General features: G+C 30.8%; 2 protein-coding genes across 2 annotated transcripts in view; one reads left to right on the forward strand and one right to left on the reverse strand.

Moving 5' to 3' along the window:
• Positions 1 to 730: 730 nt before the first annotated feature.
• Rpt2 (26S proteasome regulatory subunit Rpt2) lies at positions 731 to 2,517 on the reverse strand. The gene is made up of 2 exons (XM_014429445.2): positions 1,561 to 2,517; positions 731 to 1,285 (listed from the first exon to the last, which is right to left on the reverse strand). Exons 1-2 carry the CDS (start codon positions 2,439 to 2,441, stop codon positions 844 to 846), a joined length of 1,323 nt encoding a protein of 440 aa, XP_014284931.1. The 5' UTR covers positions 2,442 to 2,517; the 3' UTR covers positions 731 to 843.
• A 10-nt stretch (positions 2,518 to 2,527) lies between these two features.
• The window catches only part of LOC106686254 (uncharacterized), a 61,896-nt gene continuing 51,888 nt past the window's right edge, over positions 2,528 to 12,535 (forward strand). Inside the window, exon 1 of the mRNA XM_014429443.3 lies at positions 2,528 to 2,893. Within this exon, the coding sequence (XP_014284929.1) occupies positions 2,816 to 2,893 (78 nt within the window). The 5' untranslated portion in view covers positions 2,528 to 2,815. The remainder of the gene's footprint in view (positions 2,894 to 12,535) is intronic.

The raw sequence follows: 12,535 nt of genomic DNA on the forward strand, positions 1-12,535 counted from the left end.
TATATATATATATATATATATAGGTTAAGAACAAAATAAATTTGTATATTCTATAAAAAAATAAAGGACAAAAAAAGAAAAGAAAAATGTATTTATAGTCACTAAAAATTATTACATAATTAATTCAATTGAAAAAGAGCTGTAGTAGCAGAGGAATGGATTTTGGCAAATAACGTTTAAGCTCCATCGTGGTCTATGTCCTCCTGTTTTTCTATACGAACAAAGGGTTAGATGGGCTAAAAAAACTAACTTACTGAAACTGCAACAATTTCAATCAAAATTACTAAGACTGATCAGTAGCGCTCCACCCTACATAAGTAACAAGAACTCACACAAAGACTTATGAACTCCCTACATACAAAAAACCATTAAATCATTATATAAACGATTTCACGACACATTTCCCTCTAACTACACACTAACCCTGTAATTCAAGGACTATCAACACGAGACTTACCAGATACGAGACAATGTTTACGAAGGAGCTGGAATAGGGATCTCTTAAATTGATTTTTAAAATTCAATTTTAATGGAGAGCCATCATTGGATGACACTAACCTTCATGCCTTCATGACATTTTTTTTTATTATTATTTTTTTTTCTCTCTCTACATCTCATTCGCTGGTTGTAAAAATGCTTTTACAGTTGTGAATAAACTAAATAAAGTAAAAAAAAAAAGATAATTAATGTAATGATTTTCTCTCATCTGGAGAGAACTTAATAAATGACATTAAAAGTGGAAAAATTAAATTTATTTTAACTGTTACACAATACTTCAATTATAGATTAACAAAAAGCACAGTAATTAAATTATTGCTGAAAATAAAAATAAATTATAGAGCATTAAAGATATAACCCCTCAGGAGTCCCTTCTTTTTTACGATAAAGGACACTTTCTTTTGATTTCTTAAAATCTTCATTGTTTACTTTCATCCTACGCTCTCTTAATGCCATAAGACCTGCTTCTGTACAAATGGCTTTAATATCTGCACCTGATAAGTCATCTTTGGCCATAATCAGTTCAGACAAGTTCACATCATCAGCAAGTGTCATGCGGCTAGTGTGAATGTTGAATATTCGCTTTTTAGTTTTTTCATCAGGCAAAGGGAATTCTATTTTTCTGTCAATACGACCAGGTCTGATAAGAGCCGGGTCTAAAGTTTCAATTCTGTTGGTTGCCATAACTACTTTAACATCGCCTCGACTATCAAATCCATCAAGTTGATTCAAGAGTTCCAACATAGTACGCTGAATTTCACGCTCACCTCCAGAATTAGAATCATATCTGTAATCCATTAAAACAAAACATATTAGTTAAAAGATGAAAAAAAAAAATCCAGAAAAATAACTCAATTTATAACATAAAAGAAACTGGTAATACAATTTTTGTAAAAACATTTCACTGAAATTAGAAGAAAGTAATAATAATATTAAAGGTTACAACCCATAACAATAGAACAATATTTGTTAATGATTACATATCAACCCACCAGTTGAAGTGACACTTGTTTATTATTACTAAAAAAAAAGAACAAAAAAAAAGTAAAGTTTAAGAATTACCTTTTGGTTCCAACAGCATCAATTTCATCAATAAATACTATAGATGGGGCATGTTCCTCAGCAACTCGAAAGAGCTCTCTAACAAGTTTTGGTCCATCACCAAGATATTTCTGGATAAGTTCAGAACCAACAACTCTTAAAAATGTAGCTGATGTTTGATTAGCAACTGCTTTAGCAAGCAATGTCTTCCCTGTCCCAGGTGGTCCATACAAAATTACACCTTTAGGTGGTTTTATACCCATTTCTTCATAATATTCTGGATGAGTAAGAGGTAATTCAACAGATTCTTTGATTTCCTGAATCTGTGTATCTAAGCCTCCAATATCGGCATATGTTTCTTGCGGTGCTTTTTCCAACTTCATTACAGTAACCATAGGATCAGTGTCATCTGACAGAACACCAACCACAGCATGAACTTTATGATTTAAAAGGACAGAACAGCCAGGTTCCAATTGATCCTTGTCAACAAAGGAAAGAATGCTTACATAATGTTCAGATCCTACTGAAGTTGAAACAATGGCATGATTATCATCAATAATCTCTTCTAAATTACCAACTGACATGGGTGTCCCTCTAAGGTCATCAACTTTGGATCTTTCTTCTTCATTCTTTTCTTCTTGAGGTTTTAAACGTTCTTGATTTCTGATAAATTCTTCTTCCATTAAAAGATAATCTTTTATTCTTTCCAGTTTTAAGAGTTTCAAACGACATTTTGTATGAGGTGTTACCTGTGGCAATTTTGTAGCAGCATCAGGTCCCTTAGTTCTCTTCTTCTTTTTACCAACTCGCGTGGGTATCGGTGGTTCATATTTTTTCTTTTTGTCTTTATCATCCTTTTTATCACCTCCAGATCCTCCACTACCAGACTGATTTTGTCCCATCCCAACTTAGAATGCAAACACAATTATCATCCAAGCACTAACAAATGATAACCTTCATAACCTCTCAAGACTAACAAGTCATTTCCCAAGACCCTCAAAATTATTTCTGATGTAGCAAGTTTACTTCATAAAAACTACTTAAATATTTATTTTTAAATGCATAAATCATTTTCATTATAAATACTGCAAGTAAATATTTTATAATTGATTAAATTATAACTACAATACATTTAATAATAAAATCAGTGGTGGGGGTTACGAGCTACAAAGTGGTTGAGAAGAGAAGCGCCAGAACAATTGTATCCGAGTGACGAGAAGGTTGAGGCAGTTAGATTATTTTTTAAATTAAGTTTTACCAGTGATATGTTCTCAAAATGGAACAACAACGGGTGTGGTTGCTTCAAAGAATATTTAATGTCGACACTAATCCCATCGTCATCAAAGAAGGACTTGTGAGTTTTTCTATTTTATTTACTTAATCAGTTAACAATTTGACATTTTGTTTAGCTGATCAACGATATCATGTATGTATCGGATTTCGTATGTACCTTAAAACAAAATGTTTTAGAATCTACTTATAGTTTATTTCTATATTTGCTTTTAACTGATATTGTTCTGTTGAGTATTTTTATTGATCATAGATTTAACTATTTCCTTAAGAAAAAGAAAAATATACTGCATTTGTGGATCTGATTTTTTACTGTCTAACAATCTAGTGATAGTCAGGCTTACAGTAGATGTCATGTTGGTGATTTACTTGAAGTATTCCCATTTTGTATACACTTTTCTGGTACATTTTGTGATACTTTGAATATTCAATCAGTAAGATAGTCAATATAAATTTAAATTTGATTTGTGAATTAAGATTTAAATTTTGTTTTTCTCTAACTTTGTCTTGAATTCATTTAATCTTATTACATTACATTATCAAAAATGGAGTACTTCAGAGAGTTAGGCACTGAAATCGTAACTGATGGAACTAAGTCTGAACCCAGTTTCGTGAGAAAATTATGTTTTTCAACCAGTTGTGGATTTATCCTGGAGTTGGTAGATCATCTTTTATGAAGTTAGTATCTCATTCTCAATAGGTTGTTGGAAAAACTAGGATCCTTAACAGGTCACCTCCTTGGGTTATAATTGGTTGAGGTACAGTAGTTGCATATGTTAACTGAAGAGGATGTGGTGGCTGAGCACGTTGTGGTAAAGGTGCTCAGTTCGATTCCCATTTGGGGTAGATGTACTTGATCATATTTAGACTTTATCATTCTTCAATTAGGTTTTCTATTGTTAGTTCTATTCAATATATTAATTTCATTGTTTTTGCATAACCCAGATTGTTATCGTTTTCAGTTACCAAAAAGGAGAATGTGAGAATATATGGTATTATAGATTTGTTTTTGTTAGTTCAACATGCAGCCTTGAAAGGTCTAAAAAAAAAGTTGATATCACAGCCTATGGTCAGATATTACTTGTTCATTTATGATAAGTGAATGCATCTAAAGATAGATTGAGAGAAGTACTGATGCTGGAAGGGCAACCTCTGGCTTATGTTTTATTAAGTTTAAAGGACAATCTATCAAATAACAGCTTTTTATTATTAACAATTTTAACTAACAACATGATTAATAATAAAATAGCATACCTTACACACAATTTTCCACTCACATAAATAATTTAAAAACATTTTGCAGGCTATTCTGTCTAGGTCATCAATTTCCGTAAGCTTTCCTTAGCTTATGTCTAATTACCTATTTTGTTACTCTTCACATTAATGTTAAAACTTTTTAATTAAAAATCAATTTAACACTTAAATTGGATGCCATTTATTTAATTTAAACAAAAACAATTAATTTTCAAGAGACTATGAGGAGGGATTATAATCTTTCTTAAAAGATTTGAGTCAGTCAAAGATGAACACACCTTTTGTGAAGGCATCCTCTTTAAAGAAAGTCAAATGGTTGTACTGAAACCCCTAAGAAAGGAAATGTTACAGAGAATAAACGATGCTCATCAAGGGCTAGTGTATCTTAAGGAATAGAAGGTGCATTTACTTGGCAAATATGAACACTGGGATTTTAAATTAAGCTGTACTTTGATATGCCCAAAGCATCCTCAATCTTATTTTACAGTTTATCTCATGATAGAGCAGAAGTACAATAGCTGTGATCTAATTAAAGCAGTATACAGTACCATCACATTATATAAGCAGAGGTTCCATAGTGACAGTAAGTATGTCGTATATGCTCAGATAGTTGATAGTATTATGATAGTCAACCAAACCCTGATAGCACAACTGCAAATGTCAAGTTACACGGCCATAGTAGTAGAAATAGCTATCTCTATTACTGTCACTATCACGGTCACCATGAAACCCCCAACAGATCATGACCCTATGAGGTCGGGCCTAAATTAAATAGTCCACAGAATTTTTTGATATTTTATCAGCTTTTTCCATAAAAGGCAATTCTCAAATTATTCTCTTTCCTGATTAAAGCTCATGAGAATTATCACAAATAAAAGGGAGTTCAGAAATAAGAAATCAATTGAAAAAAGAAAATAACACTTTCAAATTGAGAAAGAAAAAAGAAACCAACCAAGAAAGTTGATATACAATTCATGAGGCAGTGGTTTTCATGTCGGCCACTACTAGTGTTGAATATCTTCGGAAATGTTCATAGGCTTATTCCAATAACCACTGTTGACTTATGTAGTTTTTATATCCCCAAACCTTTACTGCTTATGATTCTGGCAGTTTTTGTCAGTCAGAAGTGGTCATTGTACAGACCTCACAAGTACCAAGAAGTCTCTAAAATGAAGAATCAATTGCTAATTTTTTTACATGGTATAAACTCTTTCTGAAAGTCAAACAGTCTCTGGATCTGTGTAAAGACTGTTTTTTTTTTTTACTTTTCTAAACTAATTATGGTTTGAGCAGGCATATTAAATTAATCCTGAACTAAATGCTCCCGAGTTCAAGAGTTATCGTTGGAATGAAGCTATAATTTATGTTGATTATGAATAAAATTACACCTTTTTTTTTTTTTTTTTTTTTTTTAGCAAACCTATTCTTATTCTTCATTTTTCACCATTATTTTCTTTTCATTTCATTTACTCTTATCTATTGCAAGAAAAATGATAAATCGCATTTATTCTTGACGTTGTTGAGAAAATGGAACCATGTATACTATAAAGTTGTAACTTGAAAAGTAATTGAAATAGAAATGTTTTTTATACCTTGGTAATGGATTTTTGCCCATGAGATTTATTCCTTATTGTATGGCTATTGTTTTGAGACATTATTACCCCACTACGACAGATCCAAAAGGAGGATATTGTGTTTAGGGGTGACTCAATAAAGTGTGATTGATCAAATTATTCAATGAGCTTCCATGATTGTTTTTAAACAATTTGAGCTCAAAATACTGAAAAATTATTGTAATAAATGAGTTAAATTTTTCTTTTTATAGCTTTATAATCATTGTTTGAATGAACTGTATGATCAATTTTCGATTCAAAGTTTGATGTCTCTAGTTACTCAGTAATATCAGAGTATTTTGAAACAATTGGAGTTGATCAACCAAAGTATTGAAGAAGTTCATCAAATATTCTATTATATTTCATAACCTCCTTAATTGACCAAACACTGGTAGTGTTTATTATTAAAAGCATGGTAATTCAGGCTTTGTAACATTACCAGCGATTGTATTCTTCTATATATTCTTTAAATACTTTCATGGTGGAGGACTTAAAAAATATTCAACTGTTTAAGAGAGATTTTTAACTGTGTAGGCTTGATGTGCCTTTAAATTGCTAACTACATACTCTTAGAAGACCAACTATACAGGTCTCACCACGCAGTATAAAGTTCAGAGGTTTTACTTCTGAAATTTAGTTTTGTATCTTATATACTGATAATGTCTTGTCATAGATGTATCTAGTAATTTTTCATTGCACTATGATACAAAGAGTTACAAGATTTCCTGTAAGTGATATAATTCATCTCACTTGTACAACTTGTTTTCATAATGTGAAGATGCTCAATTACATTATGGGATGAAATTTCCTTCCTGAGACTCAAGAAAAAAGGCTGTAGCATTGAAAAATTAAATTATAACTTCTCAATCTTGGATTTATAAGTTCTTAGCTCCAATAGTGCAGCCTAAGGCTTGAAAATAAATCTAGACTTGAATAATTTCAAGAAGGACAAGAAATTAAGTGTGTATTATTTCGTCTTCGAGCCAGAGCCAAACAGGGTACTCATTTTAGAAGAATGTTTAATTGTGAATTATGAAATTGTATATTATTTTAAGTAAAAAGAGCCTAGTCTACCATTTCAAAACCCATTGCTTTTAAATATGGGGGCCTACTAAATTTGTGAATATTTAGGTAATTATTTTATATAAAAAAATAGACATTTTCTGTCAGAATATGATTCAGTTTTCACTTATTCTATACTACATGATCAGTAAATAACCTAGAAAAGTAGTTATTTATTGTAAGAACACTCTGGAAGAAAATTATATATTGTATATTGAACAGTATTTTATTTTTTAAGGTGAGTCTAGCATTTGTCATATGAACAATTGAGTGTTGTTGGAAGTGATATACTGGCCATACAGCACGCCTATTACCCGATTAGGAACCTATTGGACCAGGCTGGTTTTATTTATTTTTTAGTTTGGCTCCTTTCACTTTAGCAACAGAATTACGATTATAAACCAATTAAAACGCACGAATTAAGAATGTACTATAATCCAAGACTTAAAGAAATGAACTTCAGTTGAGGTTTTAATAAATAATATTATCCCGTTTAAATATTTTATTCCTGTTAAAGTTTTACCCATTATTGGCCTAATAAATTGTTAATTTGGTTATATAAACTTTTTTTAAAAAAATTAATACGTTTTTACTGGAAGATTGCTGATTGACCGTATGTATCAATAAATGGTATATGGTTCGGGTGCGGTTAAATAAAACTCAAATAGTAAATGGGTATACCATTTTTAAAAATAAATTAAATAAAAATAGTATAATCATTTACTATTTGAGTTTTATTTGTCCGCACCCGGACTATATTCCATTTATTTATAAGTTTTTAATTATATTTTAGATTGTATGTGTACACTTGTTACTCCTTTTTTGGAATTCCTCGTATTATTTACTTTTTTTTTTTTCGAAAATGTTAATGGTTCTTTCTATTGTTTTTTTTTTTCTTCTTTTCTTTCGTCGGCCCAAGACTCCCGTTAATAAATGTTTTAACCTCGCTTATTTTGATTATTATTTAAAGTTCGGTTTGTAGAATAAAAAAAATTACTGCTGATGTAATAAATGTTTGTTTTGAAAATACATATAAAACACGACAGTGGATGAAAAGGTAATAATAAATTTATTTATCAATCCGAGGTGTTTAGGTAGTATTTATAGTTCATAAAAGCAAATTTCAGTCCAAAATATTGTTGAATGCTTTTGAGTTACATTTTAAAAAGTGCTTTCTTAGGGCCACTTGTTCAAACCTGTAGTTAAAAATATTTGATAAAAGCCCTGACTGGATAACATGTCGGCTTCCATAAACACTACTATCGGATAATATAGTTATTAGATGCTGACTGGGCTGGCTGTCGACCAAGCGTTATGCTAAGTGTGTGCATGTGCTCCCTATTTAAGACGAGAGCTGTCCTCAGCGATTCTTTGTATATAATCTTGGGCGTAAATGAGGGGACTAATTTGTAAAATAAACAGTGTTTAAGAATTAAGTTATTAATTATTTCATGAATTCTGTCGGAAGTAGGTTAACTTTGACTACATATTCGTGGTCTACCCAACAGTGATAGTTTTAATTAAGAATTCCAGTCATGTTAGAAAAACAAAAAAAAGTACCTCCGATTAACTCAAACAATGCTCAGAATGATTTTGATCTTCTTAAATTATTAATAATATAATATATCACGTGTACCTGACAAATAAGTAAAAATAATTGTTTGGTGGTTTTAATTGATCTAATATAAAGTTAATTTATATGGTGAGAAGATGGTTGGGGGTGCGGTCAATAAAAAACCCAAAAAAGTTGAAAGAACTTATTAATAGTTCCAAGGTTTCATCAGTTATCTTCATCAGGGCTAAGAACAAAGAGCAAGATAACAACCAATGAATATAAAAAAATAAAATTCTTCGTTTCTTTGCATTATATTATTTGGGTGAGTAATAATAAGGAATAGGCAAAGATGACGAAATTACCGGAAGGTAAGAATATTCGGGTAATTCTTACCTTTAGAATATATTTTCTTTTATTTATTATCATTATATTTTTTATTATTTTTTTCTTTCTATAACTTTAATTTTTTAATTAATATTAAATTAATACATTCATATTTCTTTGTTTCTTTGCATTATGTAATTTTAAAATTTTATTTCCATGATTAGTTTACTTTACTTACATATTTAATTAAACGTTTTATTTTCCACTTTCATCACTTTATTTTTAATAATTTTCATTCTGTATAATTATTTACTTGTGTCATTCTGTTATATTTTCTCTTTTTATTCGTTGGTATATCTTGCTCTTTGTTCTTAGCCCTGATGAATGCTAGAAACTGGCCGAAACGTTGGCACTATTAAATAAGTTCTCTATACTTGTTTGTGTTTTTTATTGACCGCTCCCCCAACCATCTTCCCATTATATAGATTATATGTTGTTAACTATCTTCTCATCATTAAAGTTAATTTGTGGTGATAAAATTGTGTTTTCACGGCATTTTAAAGAAATATTTTGAAAAATTGATAATAATAATACTATCAATTTATTTATTTTAAAAAGTGGAGAATCTGGTCGGGTATTTATTTAGTAAATAAAAATTATTTACTTATTTGTTTTTTTGCTGATTGCACCCCCGACCATCTTCTCCAATTAATAGATAATTAATGAGTTTTAATTGTTTTACTTTCAAACCAGGGCAGTATTCAAGGGTTAGGAGAATTCAGAGGACCCAAAACCCAAGAACAATTTAGTCAAACCGAAACAAGGAAAGTGTAAAACCTGGCATTTCTTCATACCAAACCAGCGTCAAGAAAGCTAATACGTTTATATTCTCGCATTAATTAATTTAAACTTTTTTTTTTAATCCTCAGCGAAGGTGATGTTTGCCTGGTTATCTACAGGCGACAAACCTATTCTAACCATTGTGGGAGGTCAAGTTTTCATTTTGTGGGTCACTCAATGAAAAGTCACAGAAGGCCCGAAATAATTTAATCTTTAAAAATTATTGTGGCATGTCGGTAGAAAGTGGGAAGAAATAGATGATGTCTTGTAGACAGCAGCAGTCTTCAGCAGAGAGAATAGTTAAAATAGCCAAAAACTTGGCTGAAGGTATAGACTGCATGTGTGATGTTTACTAATTCAAATAAACGCGTATAATAATTGTTATAATGAAAACAGAAATTTTACTTAGAGGGAATTTTCAATACCAGAAAAAAATGGCGAGAATGAGCTTATTGGAAGAAAGTAAAAACATATTAAATCGAATACGTTCTATATTAGTTTGAAAATCCATATGGTAGTACATTATCTATAGTTATTGCTACTAATATAATTTACTACTACTATTTTTCGGTGAGTAGATTGTTGAAGAAGAAGGTACAAGTTCAGGTAGCAAAAGTAGTCCAGGTGTCCCTTTCAAAGGCCAGTATGCTACCTCAGTTTACTAACGGCTTAGTGTACCGTTCTTCAGTCTAGTGCCAACGCAATTGATGTAGTCTGTCTATGTTCGTAATAAGAATAGGCGTAATGATCGGCCGCTTAGGGTCCAGGATAGCAAATAGCACCGATGTTTTAAAGTAACTTGAAGATTTTGAAATGTCCGAAATGGTCCAAATCAATAACACATAAAAAAAAAAAGATTAATATATGGCTTCTAAGTTAATCTCTTTAACTGTTTGTCTGAGTTTTTTTGAACCTTTTTCTTTTTTCGAAGACTCCGAAATTTGTTACAGTTGGTTTCTACATTATTTTATATTAAAAATGTTCTGCTTTACTTAAGTACTTCTCCATGCACCTATTAACTTTGATGAGCTGTCATTTAATTTTTTAAATAACATCTGTAATCATTGATGAAAAGTTTTAACTAGTATAACTATTTTACAGAGCTTTAGATCAAATCTAGGAGCTTTATCTTCATGACAATTACTATAATTCTAAAAAACGCATAAAAGGGTTTCCCTTGGAATACATTATTTTGAAAATGGCTCCTTCAAAATATATCTCTTTTCCAAGACCAAACACGGATTTTCTATCTGATTCTGACGAATCAACACTTTCTGGTGTTGTTTCTCTGGACAGAAAATGACAAATTCGTATATATATATATATATATATATATATATATATATATGATCAAGCAAATAATGCAGTAGTGTATTTCGGCAAGTACATTAAGAAATTGATGAGGGAAAAGAATCTCCATTGTGTTCTTGCAACAAGAAACGTATTTAGATGAATGTCAGGTCTTTAATTTTAAAGAATACCGGGTCTACAGGAGGGATAGACAAGATACTGGGGGAATAATGCCCTTAAAGTTACGTTTTTTCAAAATATTTTAATGTGGAATATTAATAAAATAAAAACTCTGCTGAAAGTCACTTTTATGAACTTCTCTATGGTTTCAGAATCGACCTTATAGCTTCTAAAATAAAACAAGAACTAATGAAAGAATACAGGGGTCTGCAGGAGTTAGAAGTTAGATCTATTTTTTTGGTCGACCAGTTTCAAAGTACAAAAAACATATTCCCTCTTTGATCCTAAATTTTTTATATTACAACTTTTACACTAAGTCTAAGATAATAGTGGAGTGAGGTGAGCCTGTCAGCATCTTCATATTTATTATGATTTTTTGATTTTGTTTTCAGCACATTGATAAACCGAATTTTGTCTTGATTGTTTGATACAAAATTCTTATGAGGACCCTGATGTTTTTTTCGCCAAAGATTATTTCCGGAAATGAATAAGCTCTATAAGTCTTTTTGGGGAGTTTTTGTTGGGTATCCATAAAAGCTACTGTTACATTTGAGCTTATTATATCATATTGTGTACTTTTTTTTTATTCATGAGTTTTACAATCTGCCACTATCTTGGGTAATAAGTAACAGTGATAAATGAACACATTCGTACCAGAATTAAAATAATTACTATGAATAAGAATATAACATATCAAAATGAATAAGAAATAATGATAAAATCAAACAAGTAAAATTTAGAAATAATATAACAATAAAATAAAAGCACTAAACATATTTATGCTGTTATGTAAAATATTTACACACTCGACCTGAGGATCTGCAACCCTGCTCTATCTCCCATGCATGAGAAGTAGGGTTCTTCAAGATCTCAATGCAGCCCTCTCATAGCATCACTAATACTGATTCAGTAGGGGCTAAGTGCGCTAAAACTGCAACCACTTTGTGCATAAGTGGAGCATTTGACCATTGCCACAACTCCTAGTGCCAAATTAATTTTTTATTAGGTTTCTTGGCTACTACTTTTGCAACCTTCGAGGTGGATTGTAGGGATGGGTAGAACCAGATAAGGATTGAACTAAACAATTTGAATGTCGGAAAAGTTTTTATTTGTTTGAAAATTTTGTTTTTATAAGGTTATAGACAAATGGGATTGGAAGGTAATGCTGTAGTGTTCTGTTGGGCAAATGTAATATGGAGTGTTAACTATGGTTCTAAGAATTTTGGATTGAAAGGATGGGATACATTTTACGTTTGCAGGTTTAGCTGTTCCCAAAGTTCAAATCCGTAGGTCCTATAAATTACAAGTTTACTGTCTATTGAGAGAAGAGAGGTCCTGCTTAGTATTTAGTATAGTTCGCTGAATTGTTTTTTTAGTTTTGGTCTCTTAAGTTGGTGTGATCCAGATGAGTCTTTTGTCAAGAATGAAGCCAAGATATCACACAGGGTCAGATCTAGGTAGTAGGACATATATTTTTTTTTTTTTTTTTTTTAAGATTGATAGATTTATTTATTGATAGATATTACAATCTGCCACACAGTTGTGGGCAATAGGTAATATTGATAAATGATCTCATACATACTAAAAT

Source organism: Halyomorpha halys, unplaced genomic scaffold (genome assembly GCF_000696795.3).
Source record: "Halyomorpha halys isolate HHAL.00 unplaced genomic scaffold, Hhal_1.1 Scaffold801.1, whole genome shotgun sequence".
Lineage (NCBI taxonomy): Eukaryota > Metazoa > Arthropoda > Insecta > Hemiptera > Pentatomidae > Halyomorpha > Halyomorpha halys.

Bases quoted from the DNA above. Each gene is read 5' to 3' on its own strand.
- Rpt2 (XM_014429445.2), bottom strand. From the start codon at position 2,441: ATGGGACAAAATCAGTCTGGTAGTGGAGGATCTGGAGGTGATAAAAAG. The intron at 1,286-1,560 runs GTAATTCTTAAA...AATGGATTACAG, and splicing joins GATGCTGTTGGAACCAAAAG to ATATGATTCTAATTCTGGAG.